The sequence below is a fragment of the Phocoena phocoena genome, chromosome 2 (assembly GCF_963924675.1).
Source record: "Phocoena phocoena chromosome 2, mPhoPho1.1, whole genome shotgun sequence".
NCBI classification, from domain to species: domain Eukaryota; kingdom Metazoa; phylum Chordata; class Mammalia; order Artiodactyla; family Phocoenidae; genus Phocoena; species Phocoena phocoena.
The window spans coordinates 177,479,139-177,495,180 of NC_089220.1; the positions used below are offsets into that span (position 1 = coordinate 177,479,139).

Sequence of the window (16,042 nt, forward strand, 5' to 3'; positions counted from 1 at the left end):
GTCTGTGGTTGCGACCTCGGCGTGGGCTTGGGATAACGGGGAGGGTCCGCGTGGCAAGCTTCGCGGCGCAATGGCCGGGAAAACACGCCGTGGCCGACAGGAGGACAGGGCTGAGGTGGGAACAGACAGCGGGGCTGGGAACGGGTTGCTTCACAAATAGAACAGCCTGAGCGCAAATCACCGAGCGCACGGATTTAAAAGGAAAAACAAGGCGCCTCCTGACGCCTCGAACGAGGGCTGCGAGCACGGACCTTTGCTCTCACACTGGCCGCGGAGGCTGCACGGACGGCCCAGACACGTACCTGTCTGCGGGGGGCAGCTAGCAGAGGTCTGACTTCACCTCCCCGCGAGCACTGACGGGGGCTGTCGTTTAATCTCTGCGGTCACAGCACTACACGTCGCGCGTGGCCGCTGCTGCGATGGCCGGAGGGCGGGGCTGGGGGTCTTGGCGAGCGTGGGCACGCGGCGTGGGTGTGGGGGCGTGGCGGCCCTCGCCGGGGCGGGGCGCGGTGAAGGGGCGCCAGCTGTGAGGCGGGGGCAGCTCGGAAGCAAAGCGAGCTGCCCCCAGGCGCGAGGCGGGGAGGTAGGGCTGGCTGGGGCTGCTGCACGCCTCCGGGCGGTCACCCGGCTGCTCCGCGGCGGCGCGGACCGGCCCCCGACGCTCACGCGCGGCGGGCAGAGGCTCCGGGCCGCCGCGACCCGGGAGGTGAGCTGGCGGCTTTTCCCGACGGGGGCAGCCGCAGGCCCGGCGGTGCGCGGACCGCGGCGCCTCTTCCCGCTCTTTAACCCCTTATCAACTTCCCCGAGACCCCAGAGAGGGGTGGGTGTGGAAGGACTCCGAGCTCGCGGCTCGCACCCGCGCTGCGGAAGAGGACAGCACTGGCCACTGGCTCGGGGTGGGGGGAGCGGGCGGGGTGCCGGCCCCAGCGCGTCAGGAGCGGGCTGTGGGGTGGTAGGAGAGTCGGAGGGAGGGGAGGGCATGGTGCATTTGTCCCTGAGCCCACTTCACTTTCTAGCTCTGGAATCTGCTAACTTTCTTGCCCTCACCCCCACGCCAGGGGCTGTAGCCGGAAAAGGGACGCAGGGGTTTCAGCCAAACCAGCCAGGACCTAGAAAACATGCAAATCCCTGAAATCCCAGTGCGGCCTGGGACTCATTGACTGGGGCTTGCGAAAGCGGTTGTTCATGTTCCCCGCAATTTTTCCTTTCTTCCAACCCCTCCTTACGACCCCGAGTGGGAGCTCTGAGAGGCTTTAGTCTTCCGTTTTGACTGAAGAACACCGCGCGGCCCCGCGCCTGCCCTCCTCTTTCCGGAGCGGGCTTCATCCAGATTAAAACCAACTCAGGCAAGGCTCCTTGAGGAGTCACTTTGCTTCGCCCCCGCGGGTTAACTGCTAACGGCTGAGATTCTTTGGGGGCTGGGTGGCCGGGGCTAAGAGGAGGGTGGGTACATGCCCCGGGAGCGTTCGGGGGCGGGTGATGGGCGTTGCGGCGGAGCGGTGTAACCAGCCAGGGGGGAGGCGGGGGTTCCCGCGTTCAGGTGCGGCGGCGCCGCTCCTCCCCTGGGCTCCGCAGCCCCGCGCCGCGGCCAGGTTCGGGGCTCGGGACGCTCAGGAGGGTGAGCGCTCTCGGCGAGTAATGTGCTGCATCTTGATCTTCTAGAACACGAGCCCTGCGGAGCTCCCGGCGGCCCGGCCCCAAGGCGCTGCGGCCGCGCCGCGCGGCCCTGCCTGCGCGCGCCATGAACACCATCGTCTTCAACAAGCTCAGCGGCGCCGTGATTTTTGAGGACCGCGGGGCTCCGGAGCGGGAGCGGGGCGGCAGGCCCTACGGCGGCGTCCTGGATAGTACGCACGCTCGCCCCGAGGTGGGCATTACGGACGGCGCGCCCCTCAAGGACAACCTGGGCCTGAGACACCGGAGGACCGGGTATGCGCACCCTCCCGGGGCCCCCGCCCGCTCCGCGAGAGGTGGGGGCGGTGAGAGGCTTGGGCGTCCTGGGCCCCCGACTTTTCCGGGAGGAGCGGTCTCCGCCTCCTGGGTTCGCGCATTCACATTTTAAGGGAGTAGTTGCTCAAAGTGTGGGGGGTCGATTCGTCTGAAGGGCTCCAAAGAGGCTCGTTGGAAACTGAGGACACGTGAAACCGCCTCAGTCCTCAGATGCCCGGACCTGGGGGCGGGGGTTACGTGCCTCTCTCCCGACCGCGGGTGCTGACGCGCGGCCTCTGGGGAGGCAGAAAGGGCTGAGCGGGATGCACGAGCGCAGAGTAGGGCCAAGCAGTCGGGCCCCTCCCCCCCCGCCCCCTCAGGTCAGGCCAGCCCCGTGGGCTTCCCCCCTTGTGTCACGACAGGGCCTTGCATCGGCCAAGGTGTTGGGAAGGTCGGCCCTCCGCAGGATGCCCCGGACGCGCGCGCGGCTCGGCGGGGCCCGCCGCGAGCCCGGAGCGGGGGGGGGGGGGGGGGGGGGCCGCGGGCCTGCCGGGCCGGGTTTCGGTTTAGCGGCCTGAGGGGCTGCGGGGGTCGGGTGGGCGGGGGCGAGAGCTCGCGGGCCACCAGCGGCTCCGGCTGCGGAGGAGGGCCGTTTGTAGCCCCGCCACGTCCCGCGGCTCCGGGAGCGCCCCGCGGGGGGAGGGGCGGCCGTCCTGGCCGGTCCACCTGGAAGATTGCATCAGCTGCTTGTTGTTGCTGGTTAGGGAAATAAAGATTAGGTTTCGTCAAAATGTTACTACCAGTCCTCACGGATGGAATTGCATTTCAAAGTGTTTAAAGAGGCAGAAGTCTCGGAGGCTGCGGCGCAGGCGCGCAAGCCTAGCGGAGTGGCTGGGCGCGCGGGCGGCGGCGCGGCGACACCTCGCGGATCCGCTGGGGAGCGCAGCGCCGAGGCCCGGCTCCCGGCTGCTTCCCGCCCTTCCTCCTTGGAATATGCTTTTCCCGGGGTCTTTTTACGTTACCCCGTGGGACAGACCTTCCATACTTTTAAGCTCGCCCTTTTGTCGTGAAAAGCTCCCTACAGTGTTTTGGGTTTTTTCTTTCCGCTTTTTCGTGTGTGTTTTTGTTTTCGGTTCTGCATTTTTCCTCCACAAACCCCTTCTTGGAAAGCTTCCCTTTTACACGAGGATCAAAGGGTACAGGGGAGAGCTTGAAGAGAACCAGGGCAGCGGGGCGGCCATCACCCCTTGCTTTGTTCCCAACGTCCAGTGGGCGACGGGAAGCCCCGAGCGGCGGGCATGAGTCCTTGAAAAAACATTCGAGAGCCGGCCGCAGCCACTACTCATCCCCTGAGGCCAGGGCCCCTGGAGGGCGCGGTGCAGGCGGGCGAGGGACGGTGCCGGCCCTGCTGCGCAGGTCTGTGGCTTAAATAACAAAAGAGCTTCCCTCAGATCACCTAAACCTCTAACTTCTGGCTTCAGGATTTCCCCCTTTTCCATATAAACCTGGCGGCCTTCGCCGCCCCACGCCCGTCCTGTGCCACCCGGGCCGGCCCCGCGCGCCCTGACCCTGTGCGCCTCCCACCCCTGCCTGGCCTCCGCGTCCGGGCGCGCGGGGCCGGGTTCGACCGGGCTGAAGCGCGTGCGGACCCGGGGGCCCGGCGGGCGGCGCTCGGCCGGCGCGGCTCACCGGGAACCCCTCCTCTCCCGGTGTCCCAGGGCCCGGCAGAATGGCGGGAAGGTGAGGCACAAGCGGCAGGCCCTGCAGGACATGGCGCGGCCCCTCAAGCAGTGGCTGTACAAGCACCGCGACAATCCGTACCCCACCAAGACGGAGAAGATTCTCCTGGCGCTCGGCTCGCAGATGACGCTAGTGCAGGTAATCGGGGCCCACGAGCCCCGACCCTCCCTCGGCGAGGCTGAGCGGCGGCTCTGCGCCTCCCGCCGCTGGGCACGGGTGGGCCGAGACCGGCCGTCCGGACGCTGCCGCCGCTCTGCCTGAGGCTGGTGCGGGGCGGGCCCAGGGCCGGAGCGGTGGTCTGGGGAGTTGCTGCGTCTCCGACCGTCTTCCGGAGGCTTGGCGCAGCAGGGGTCGTGTGGCGCTTGCTAAGGAGGGCAGGGCAAAGGCGAGCGCGGAGCTCTGAGGTGTGCGGGCCATGCACGCGGCGGTGGCTCCAGCGGGCACTACCCCGCAGTGATTTGCGTCGGGGTCGCCCGAGGGCTCGTTAAAACACACGCTGCCGCCGCCCCCCACCCAGCCCGGAGTTCGCAGGAGGTCCTGGCCGGGGACGGTGCTTTGTATTTCTAACACGTTCTTGGGGTGATGCGTAAGCTGCTGGCCGCACCACACTTTGAAAATCAGGCAGAAGGGCACCCCACATTGGGGCCCCATGTTAAAGGTCAAGTTACAGGGTACCTTTCAAGTTGACCGCTCCTGACAGAGCTAGTAGGTGGGCTGGAAAGGCCAGAAGCGGGTTTGGGAGGTTTTTCTTTTTTAAGAGGCACCCTGGGCCTTAGCTAGACTCCGCGCGGCTTTGCTGGCGTTATCTTTGTCCTTGGGTTAAGAGGCAGATCTCAGATGGCGGGTACCTGGTCAAGTGCATAGGGGCGGCCTAAGCTTGCTCCATTTCTAGCGAGCAGTACTGCTGTGCACAGGTTTCCCTCCGTGGCGGCATCTGATGCTCGCAAAACCCGGTGAGGTAGAGCACGTGTTGTCAGCCTTTCGCAGGTGATGTAACCAAGGCAGGAGAAGGCTGTGTTGAGGGGTAGAGGTGGGCCTGGAAACGCCGCGGGTCCATACCACGTGCTCTGGCCGGCACACCAGTTTCCTTTCATAAATGCAGTGACGTGAGCTTTCATGCGTGCAGGCAGAGCAGATTCAGAAAGAGGAGAGGAGGTGCTACCTGAGCTGAGAAGTCGCGTCCGTGGCAGTAGCACTGCGTCACTGCATTTGTGAAACTTTGGTCGTTCCATGACGGGTATAGTAAGTGAGAACCCCAAAGTAACAGGGAACGTTTAACTACTAAATAACATAAAAATTGCTTTCCAGAGTATTTAAGATTATCATTTTAGGAATTACTAGAAAGTTGGACGAAGCATGAAAATTGACTTGTACTCAGACTTATTAAAACTGTAATAAGCATTTTTCTGCTTGTTTTCAGAATACAGTTGTAGAGAAAAACAAACATCTCTTCTGCTTTATATTACCAGGCAATAGTATTAATAGTGATTTGCTGCAGCACTGGAGGGGAAAATTAATTTAGTGTTCTTGGCTTAATATCTGTTTAACACAAAACTATGAATGTTCAGTGATTTTCACAAGTAGTTTTTAAATAAATCCATTCAGAAAAACTTAAGAAAATAGATGCATACATTCAAATTTGACTTTAAACTGGTATGCTATTTATTTTCAAAATACACTAATTTACAGAGCTATTTAAATAGTTCACTTTGATGTCAACAGTAAAATATTAACTTATTGATTACATAGTTCCATGTTTAATACTTGCCATTCTTTCAGACAGAGAGCAACAAATGTTTATGGCATATTTAGGACATTTTTAGCTACGAAAAGTATTATTTGGCATTAGCAGAGACATTTAAATTTTCACCTGTGGTAGTTTTTCTGAGTTGCAATACAAGTAGCTGTCATTCTAATACAGAATCAAATTATTCTCTACCTGTAATGATAGTTCAAATACAAATAATTCTTTTTGCGTTAAGATCTTGGTAAGACTATTGCATTTTTCTAATTTACATGAAGTTTTTGTTCATGTAATGAAAATCTTTCCCATTATATTTTCTCTCACACTAGTCTTCAAATAAAAATGCATGCAAATATGTAATTTTTAAATGGGGCAAAGAAAGGTAATTATTGATAATTATAATTGATACCTATTTAATGATTTCCAAGTTTTATAATAAATGAAGTTGGTTTCTGGAACTTTAAAGTGATAAATGGAAAAAATCAAACGTATAGAATAACCAAGGGACCCTTATATACCATTCAGGTTGGGTCCACCTCTTCTCCATTAGGCACAACGGAATGTCTGTGTAAGAAAATATATATATATTTATGAATATAAGGGGTTTGTATAAGTCAGACATTTACTAAACATCCAAAGCAAATTCTGACGCTGTGGAAACCAAATAAGTTATGTCAATACATTTCACTTCTGGGGAAAAAATATCGAGCTGTGATCTGAATAAAGCTTTTAAGCCCTGCAACTTAGACCCCTGTTTCATGAATCAGTGAATAAATTTCTCCTGTGGAGTCAGCCTTCTTGAGAAGAGTGATCATGTCTTATTCATCTTCATCCTCCCATTTCACCCCAGCCCAGTACTTTCCATATAGTAAACTCTTCATACATGTTTGCAGACTGAATAGGTTCTCACTGGGGAATACTACTGTAATCACCATGTGACTTCCCCAAACATATTGTGGAAAACTAGAGAATGTCTTGAAATCAGACTAAGATATTCTAGTTTTAAAATCCATCTCACTGTAGGGAGCACACAGAGGGCAGCTCGTTAACTTTAATGGTACATGTTCTACAGAACAAGCATATAACTCACCTTATTATTTTTAGTATATCTGGAAATATGTCATATTTTATGTCAATAGACAAATATGGAGGGTTTCCCATATTTCTAGCTCCAGTCTCTATTTCTTGTTTATTATAATACCTCTTGTCTCTGCTTCTCATAATTTATATTAATAAGTTGTAAGCATAATTATTTTATTCCTTAACTACAAGAGTGTCTTTTATTTTTGAACATTTCTTTTACCCTTCATATTTCCCTTTTGGTTGTGTGTCAAGCTATCAAACCTTTCATAAGCAGTACTTTTGCCTTATTTTGCTACTCTGAAGGGTGTAAAACTTGGTCAGCAATCTCCATTAAGCCTGGAAACAGAATGCTGAAACTTTAATGAGGGAATTTTTTTAGGACCACAGAAGTAACTTTTTCTGATAAACAGAAGCTCTAAGGACATTAATCAACACTACATTTTGTTCATTCCTGAAAGATGAGGCAGAGAGAGGTATTTATGCAGCTTTCTTTTTTTTTTCTACTCACTAGACTTAGCAACTTGTCTTAATTTACTATAACTGTTTGCATTATTAATCTGCCATCTTCCTACTAAGATATAAGCATTTTTATAAAATTAACAGGAAGATGATTTGTGTGTGTGTGTGTGTGTGTGTGTGTGTGTGTGTGTGTTTTCACTTTAACCAAAATACTCTATTTTGCTTGGTTCCTATGACCGTTGTTCAAACATTATAAAAATATACTCTCTACTCTCAAAATATAACCAACTTCATTGTGGAATAACAGATATGCGATTGGGGCTTTGTATTACTGTAGGATATGGAGCTTACTCAGGGAATAATTGCCCCTGAAGAAGTTTTTTAAAAGAAGGGCAGATGGGGGCTGTACCAGGTTTCAATATTTCCCATTGTTTATGTGTATATATTTAAAATATATTTGTTTTTTTCTGGATTATAATAGTGAAATGATTTTTTTTATGATCACATTACAGAGTGCAATGCAAGTGGAGTTTGAGACTACATTTTAGTGATTGGATGTTAATGCTCCCTTTTCTTACAGTAGAAGTTTCCAGTTCCTGTGATACAGCCATGTACCATTTGGTTAAATCTGGTGTGTTGCAAGATTTTGCCCCTGTGTTGACATAGCTTTTGCTTGGTATGGAGTGCTTCTGCTGAGATGTGTGTGTACTTATCAACTGCAAGAATTATGGCTACTGTTAAATATTCAACAAAATCTCAGATTGGTCCTTCTACGTTATTCCCAGCGTCAGACTACATGGTGTAGAAGTGAGGTGTTCGATATTTCAGTTGAATGACTGAATCTGCATTGTTAATTCTGTGTGTTCAAAGGTGGACAGATGCCAGAGTACCCCTTGGGTTTACTATAATGATTGCTCTGCCAGTGTGATGAATGTAAACACGGCTGCGTAGGATGAAAGCTACTGGGATTTCTCTTCCAGCTTCTAGATATTTTGTTCTCTAAGCTTTCGCTGTAAAATACAGTGTTTTTAAAGCTCTGAGTTTGACGTTAAGATGCTGTTGCAGAACCTATCCTTGGTAAGGAGGCCTGTTTCATGTAAAATAGAATTTCAAAAGAATTTGAATGATAACCTGAAGGAATCCATAGTAAGTTAAAGGTAGAGAATCTGAGCTGGTGCTTTTTTACCTTCAGTGAAACGGATGGCGTTTGCATCACTTCATCAGGAAAAAACTTGTGAGCTGATACTCGTGCAGATTTGTTCACCAACTATTGTCTGCTGTTTGCATGACTTAACACAAGAAGATATTCAACACCCCTGACTATATCCAGCCCTTAGGTTGTACTGTAAATTGCTGATAATAAAACACTGGCAAAGTAAATGTATTAGTAGGTTGGGTGCCGGTCAAACTTAAGAAATCAGTTTAGAAATAGCCTGTTAGACACCATCAAACCTTTATGGAAAATCTTCTGATGTATAATTAATAAACTCTGTTAAGAACTATGAGTATACAAAACGTAAAAAATGATACGACTCCTATATATGAAAAGCTAGTTAATGCCACCATGACATTTAAAGGTCCCTATTTTTGTAAGTTAGAATTATAAGTATATTGATTGTTTTTAAAATTTGAAGTCCATCGCGTTTTAATAAAAATATGAAGAGTTTCATAAGAATTGGATTTTACACTATGTGGTACTGTGTGTTGCTTGTATTAAGAGTTAAGGTCAGGGACTTCCCTGGCGATCCAGTGGTTAAGACTTCGCCTTCCAATGCAGGGGGTGCGGGTTCGATACCTGGTGGCGGAGCTAAGATCCCACAGGCGTTGCGGCCACAAAACCGAAACATAAAACAGAAGCAATATTGTAACAAATTCAATAAAGACTTTAAAAAAAGTGTTAAGGTCAGTTAAGATTTAAGATTAGCCTCTGAATTACATGATGTTTAGTAAAGAAAGTAACAAAAAAAGTTTGGGAGTTGGATTCTAATAAATATAAGTGACATAGGCATGGGGGAAGTTGCAGGCTGTCCTCTGTGAGCAAAAGGAACAGAGAAGGACATAAAACACCTCTGATTGCTGAAGGGAGTAGTGGTCAGGAGAAGATAGGTTGGTACCAACCATAAAGGAGATGAATGAACACTTTTTAGGGGAGCATGGATGACATTCACAGATCTTAATTTTCAGAGTTGGCAAGGATGTCAGAAACCATGAAGTTCTGAAAAGATGAATGAGTTATCTAAACTCACACAGCCTGTTTTTGGCTAAGTCAGAACAGGAAACCAGGTCTCTTTCCATTATACCACAGTTAGAGGATGACAGGACATGCATGAAGATGTGAAGACGTTAAGTAAGTAATTAAATCATAACGGTGCATCAACACTTGAATTTGACGATGGTTGTTAAGATCCATTCAAGTGGATAGAATGGAAGATAGGGAAGTTCGAAAAAATACTGTTCTAAAATTCCCAGTTGGTACTCATGAGGACATGGGCGAACATTTTGGCCATGCCTTGGAGAATAGAGGGAGGTTTGAGGGGAAATGGGCCAGGCATTTCATGCTTCCATAGTGCAGGTTCACCCATGTATCATAGTTAATCACGTGTAGCTCTTTTAGTCCTTCTGTGTGTGCAGGGCACAAAGTTCATTCATTCCTAGCGCTTAATATCATGGCTAAAGCACAGGAGCTACTCAGTATGTGTTTGTTGAATGAACAGTCCCAGAAGTTGTCTGTTTGTAGAGGTTGGAGGAGACAGAGAATTCAAAGTCAGACTAAACCCTAGTAATAATAGCACAGCTTGGCAGGAAGAGGGGTTGGTGGAGTCGAAGGCTTCTGAAATGCCGTGGTGAGATATTACACCACTGCACATAAATTTGAGGACAGTTATCATTGCTTAAGACACAAAGGGAGGTAACACTGAATATATATTATATATGATATGGTTTGTGCGTATATAAACTGGGGAAGACTACCATGTTTTACCCATGGGGAAAAAAAGGAAAAAATTATAGTTTTGTTTTTTTAATGTAGGATTCACCACAGGTTCATTCAATAATTAAGGCTTGAGTAATGTGCAAAAGTTGTGTATTTATAGTATAAATTTAAAAAAGAAAAAAAAATCCAGTGCAAGCATCACCACACAAACCATTAGTATACTGTGGAGTCATGTTACGGAAAAAATTGGTAGAAAAACGTAATCCTCTTCCCACTTTTCATCCTTTTCAAGGCAAGTATTGGCCTTTCATGTTTTCAATATATATATTCTGATGATAGCTTGATGTTTAAAAAGAAATGTCAAGTGACATTTTAGCCTCTAGAAATCCAGTAGCACCTTAAACAAAAACAATGGAACTGACCTTGTTTTGCAGTGTTCATTTCTTTGCCATCACCTATTTGGAAGCACTAGATTTTGAGCTTAAAGCTGGGTATTATTTGGCTTTTTTTCTCTCTCTGCTAGTCTGATTGCTCTGTCTCTGACTGTTTTGCCAGCTCCTACCTCCTTAATTGCTGGAGGTTTCCAGGGTTTGGTCCTTGACCCTCTTTGCATTCTGTCTGCTCTCACAGCTTCAGCTCTCACCTCTGTGCATTTGACCCAAATCTGATCTTCCTTGCCCTTAGATCTCAGATGCCATTTTTATTTTCTTGCTACACATTTCACCTGTATGCTTTTCTAGTATCTCAAACTAAACATTCCCAAACCAAACGCATCATTTCACCCTCAAACAATTCTACTTTCTCAAATTGGCACTATCTTCTCTTCTTACACAAGTTTGATAACTCAAGGGCATCTCTTTCTTCCTTCTTAGTTACCTACCACAGTGTCTCGGGAATTTGACTTATATTTGTTCCCGTGTCTTCTTTGTTGGAAACACACTTCCCTACCCATTATCCCTGACCTATTCCTTCAAAATCTAGCTTAAATTCTTCATGAAGTCTTGAGTCACATCAAAGTAACCCCTCCTTCCGTTGCACTCCTGTAACATATTTTAATGCGTCTTAAGCCATTTATCACATTCTTTCCTATATTATTTTTTTTTATTGAAGTAAGTTGGTTTACAATGTGTTAATTACTGCTGTACAGCAAAGTGATTCAGTTATACATATATATACACACACACACACACACACACGCACACACACACGCACACACATATATATTCTTTTTTGTTATATTCTTTTCCATTACGGTTTATCACAGGATATTGCATATACTTCTCTGTGCTCTACAGTAGGACCTTGTTGTTTATCCATCCCGTATATAAAAACTCACATCGGCTCGTCCCAAACTCCCAGTCCATCCCTCCCCCAAACCCCTGCCCCTTGGCAACCACCAGTCTGTTCCCCATGTCTGTGATTCTGTTTCTGTTTCATAGTTAGGTTCATTTGTGTCATATTTTGGATTCCACATATAAATGATATCATATGGTATTTGTCTTTCTTTTTCTGGCGTACTTCACTTAGTATGATAATCTCTAGGTCCATCATGTTGATGCAAATGGCATTATTTCATTCTTTTTTATGGCTGAGTAATATTCCATTGTATATATGTACCACATCTTCTTTATCTATTCATCTGTTGATGGACATTTAGGTTACTTTCATGTCTTGGCTGTTGTGAATAGATACTAGAGTTATTTGTGTACTCTCCTACCTTTCTTACTAGACTGAAAATTTTATGGCAAAGCCCTTCAATATTTTTTTTATTCCCAGAATACTGTTAGTGCTCATTCTGTGTAGTAAGTGCTCAGCACATTTGTTGAATGAATGAATGAATGAATGGATATAAATGTCCAATACTGTTATGTCATGAAGATATGTAATGATCAGAGATTATGAGAGAGGCTTAGGTCCTTTCTGGGAAAGTAATTGTAGGATGGGTAATTTTTTTATGGTGTGTTAATTGAGAAATAAAACTTTTTTAGGTGTCAAACTGGTTTGCTAATGCAAGACGTCGGCTTAAGAATACTGTTCGACAGCCAGATTTAAGCTGGGCCTTAAGAATAAAGTTGTACAATAAGTATGTTCAAGGAAACGCTGAGCGGCTGAGTGTAAGCAGTGATGACTCATGTTCTGAAGGTTTGTTAGTATTTTTATCTTGCTTTCTTTGCTCTGCCTTTGTAAGGGGACATTCACTTCAATTGCTGTTTTTAAGGTTGGTCCCACAAAACATGATGGTGCCATAATGGTTCTTTTTTATTGCATGGGGTAGCTTTACTTTTACAATACTGTAAATGACCAGCCAAATTATGGCTGCTTCCTCTTGTTCATAGATTTATCATGTGTCAGAATAACATTTTTTGTGAAGTTCATTAAAATTAACATACCAAAGGGAGAGATTATATAGATTCCTGCTTTCCTTTGCCTAAAAATTAATCTTAACTATCAAAGATAATTTTATACACTTTAAATATTCTTCCTATATATATTTTAAATCACTAAATGTAACAGTTGGGTGGCTGGGGAGAAGTATGTGTAAGTACTACCTGGTGATATTTTTCCCCCTTAGATGGAGAAAATCCTCCACGAAACCACATGAATGAAGAAGGCTATAATAATCCAGTTCACCATCCTGTGATTAAAAGTGAGAGCTCAGTCATAAAAGCTGGAGTGAGGCCAGAGTCACGGGCCAATGAGGACTACGTATCGCCCCCAAAATACAAGAGCAGCTTGTTGAATCGTTACCTTAACGACTCTTTGAGACACGTCATGGTCACAAATGCTGCCATGATGGGAAAGACAAGGCAGAGAAACCATTCAGGATCTTTTAGTTCCAATGAATTTGAGGAGGAATTGGTATCTCCCTCATCGTCAGAAACCGAAGGCCATTTCGTGTATCGCACAGGTAAGTCTGTGCTTTTCGTGATACCTGTTTGAAACAGAATTAAAGCTGCAGCAGAGGGCTTTCTTTTGACAGGTGTAAAGGCATAATTTTTTTTGCTTGTGCATCAGATTATGTACATATGGCCTATAATTCAGTTTGAAAGCTTTCATTTTGTTCTTAATTAGGATATACACTTGTTAGTAGATGATGGTTTACTGGGAAGTTTTCATCCTTAAAAATTTTTGATCTTAGTGATAAACATTCTTACAGGAGATATGTATTGGCTATGAATAAAGTATAATGGAGGAATATCCCAGATTATAACCAGCCATGCGAATACTCTGTGCTCCATCTTTTCTCTTAAGTTCTTTGATTGCTTATAGTGATGGAAAATGAACACAAAGTAGCATGGGTGCCAAGACATTTGTGAAGGAAACGTGGCTTAAATTGCTTTGGAAATTTTACTTTTATTCCTGAAACGCACAAGTAGGGCTGTAAGTAGCTTTGAAAATTTTGCTTTTAGTACGGAAAGAGTGAATCAATTTCTACGTGTCCACAACTTTCAGATGGAGTGGCAAGTCTGGTAAAATTTTCTGTCTTGACTTCAGTGCTTCGTTACAAAGGATTGTGTGCCCTACATCTGGTGTAGGTAGACTCCGGGTCCTGAAAATGCCAGGCAGTGAGATTTAGAAATGTTACCCCTGGAATTAGTAACTTCAGGGCGCATGCAGCTCAGCCACATTATGTCACAGATAAGAAAGCCCCGACCAAGGAGACGCAGCGAGTTACTCTTCTCCAGATCGGTGGTGTAGCTGAGCCTGCACAAGAGGTTGGAGGAGCCTAACTACTGCTAGACGACTATTACCACTACTGTTACACATATTGCCACCAGTCATTTATTGAATAGTTGTGATATGCTAGGTTCTACGCAATACTACACAAGTACTACTACATTTAGTCCTTATAACATCAAGGAGCTTGATATGTGAACAGTAGAGCTTTATAAAGAAATTTAAAGTTGGTCTGTTTAATATATCCTTAAGGTTATTTAGCCAGATATCTGATTTTTAAGTGTCTACAAATATGTACAAGATCTGTGAGGATTCAGAGGAAATCTCAATACATTTTGGACTTCATCTCATTTTCTGTTTGTATCTCCAACTCCAACAATGAAAACAACTCCAAACACTCAGAAATACATAGCCTTGTAAATAATAAATTGGGTCTAGAAAGAAGTAAAAGATGCAATAAAAGATAATTTAGCCAATAATGAAAAATTTAAAACTATCTACTAATACCTAACTGACAGAACTTGTAAGTAATTCAGAATGTTTGAGAAAAAGGAAAATAAATCAAGTCATTCAAGTAGAGATAATTGAAAAAGAATAAACAGAAAACAAAAAGTGGTAAAATGGAAGCTGAAAAATAGATAAAAATCAAGAGTTGGCTCTTTGAAGTCAGTAGTAAAAACACTCAAGCAGGGGCTTCCCTGGTGGCGCAGTGGTTGGGAGTCCGCCTGCCAATGCAGGGGACATGGGTTCGTGCCCCGGTCCGGGAGGATCCTGCGTGCCGGGGAGCGGCTGGGCCCGTGAGTCTTGGCCGCTGAGCCTGCGCGTCCGGAGCCTGTGCTCTGCAACGTGAAAGGCCCGCGTATCGCAAAAAAAAACCTCAAGCAAAAATGGACACAAATTGAAGTTGGAAATAAGAAAGGATATAGCAGTCATTATATAGTTATTAAACAAAAAATATTTTTAAAAATTATGATAAAGTACTGTGCACAATTGTTTGACAGTATACTGTATGCAAATGTATGGATGAAGTGAATTGCTATTATCCACACAAATTAAATTATTAATTCATAATAAGAAAAGGTTTAAATGACCGCTAATGCAGGAAAAATTAAGGTTTTTAGTAAACTCAGTTCCCAAAACACTTGATAACTTGGTAGATCCATTGGATTTTTTTTCAAACTTTGAAGAAATAATTAATTCCTATGCTTTATACATTTTTCTGGAACATATAAAAGCATGGGAAGTATCCCAGCCTTTAAAAATGTAAATGTTATCCTAATCCCAAACCAGATTAAGATAGCATAAAACTCAAAATTTTTATTTGTACTACTGATACTGACTATGAAACAACATGGGAAATATTGTAAGGTTAAGTGAAAAAATTTTAATTGTGGATACACTGAGTATAATTATGACAAGTGTGTATGGACAAAAACAAGAAAGATAAAAACAATGAAAATTACAATTTGATGAGGGGGTGTAATTGAAGGACCATTGTTTAAAATTTTTTTTCTTGTAAATTTATGTTGCCCAGTGAAAACAAGGTCACGTGCCTATGAAATTTCCTCAGTGTGTTGGGTCTTCTGAAAATCCATGCTCTTTTCCAAGGTGACAAAATGTAAAGTCAAAGAGGGACTAGCATGCCTGTATAGTTGATGCTTTTCGAAGTGAAGTAGCTTGGCCACGTATTTTTATTAAAGCATACCAAATGCACTTGGTCCGTGTCATGGACTATTCACTTGCCAAATTCTAGTTTTAAATCAAACCTATCTTTTAGTTATGCAAGCAATGAGATGGCAGCCTAGACATGTAAACATCTGGATTTGCGTGAATATGTATAAGCTTAAAAAGAACAGAATACAGTTTTGGGGTTTGTGGATGGAGAATGAGGAAAGACTGGTTGGTCTCAAACTGGTCTACTAAATTTCAGACGAAGACAGTAAATGGCTGTCTTCTGTGGGAATTGAGTGACAATGCTGCTGCAGTTGTATCTGGGTTAGCAGTCATGCATAAGTGGTGGAACAGAGAATTTCAGTAAATACTTTCTGAACAACTGCTTTGGTTTTCTCTGGCATACAGGCTATTCTGAATCCCTTCAGTTCCTTCCGGTTGTATCTTATCTTCCTCATCCAAACAACAACCTTCTAAGTCTGCTCTCAAACACCATCCCCTCCACCACCCTAGTTCTATAGTAGTACAAAGATTTCAGCTTAAAAATTTTTTTTTTCAGAAGAGATCACCTTTAAGTACAAGTTATTGGTTTATCTGTGCTGAGAAATCGTATCCGTTTTTCCATCCATTTTTGTAAGACAGCTGCTATCACATGATGCATTTCCCTAAATATAGGGAGTCAAAAAGCCAAGTGAAAGAAAGAGTTGGTGTTTGGAAGGGTAATGTATCACTGAATTTCATTTCACTTGTTAAACTCTAGCAGGGAGAAGTCTGGTAGATTATAAAGCAGTAATCCTAATTGAAGA

The 16,042-nt window shown here is 45.4% G+C and overlaps 1 protein-coding gene across 1 annotated transcript in view; it reads left to right on the forward strand.

The window, feature by feature from the left end:
• The first annotated feature begins 1,667 nt into the window (after positions 1-1,667).
• Positions 1,668-16,042, forward strand: part of MKX (mohawk homeobox) — a 59,404-nt gene continuing 45,029 nt past the window's right edge. The window contains exons 1-4 of the mRNA XM_065872512.1: positions 1,668-1,929; positions 3,648-3,807; positions 11,876-12,029; positions 12,460-12,795. Coding sequence (XP_065728584.1) covers positions 1,742-1,929; positions 3,648-3,807; positions 11,876-12,029; positions 12,460-12,795 — 838 coding nt within the window. The 5' untranslated portion in view covers positions 1,668-1,741. The remainder of the gene's footprint in view (positions 1,930-3,647; positions 3,808-11,875; positions 12,030-12,459; positions 12,796-16,042) is intronic.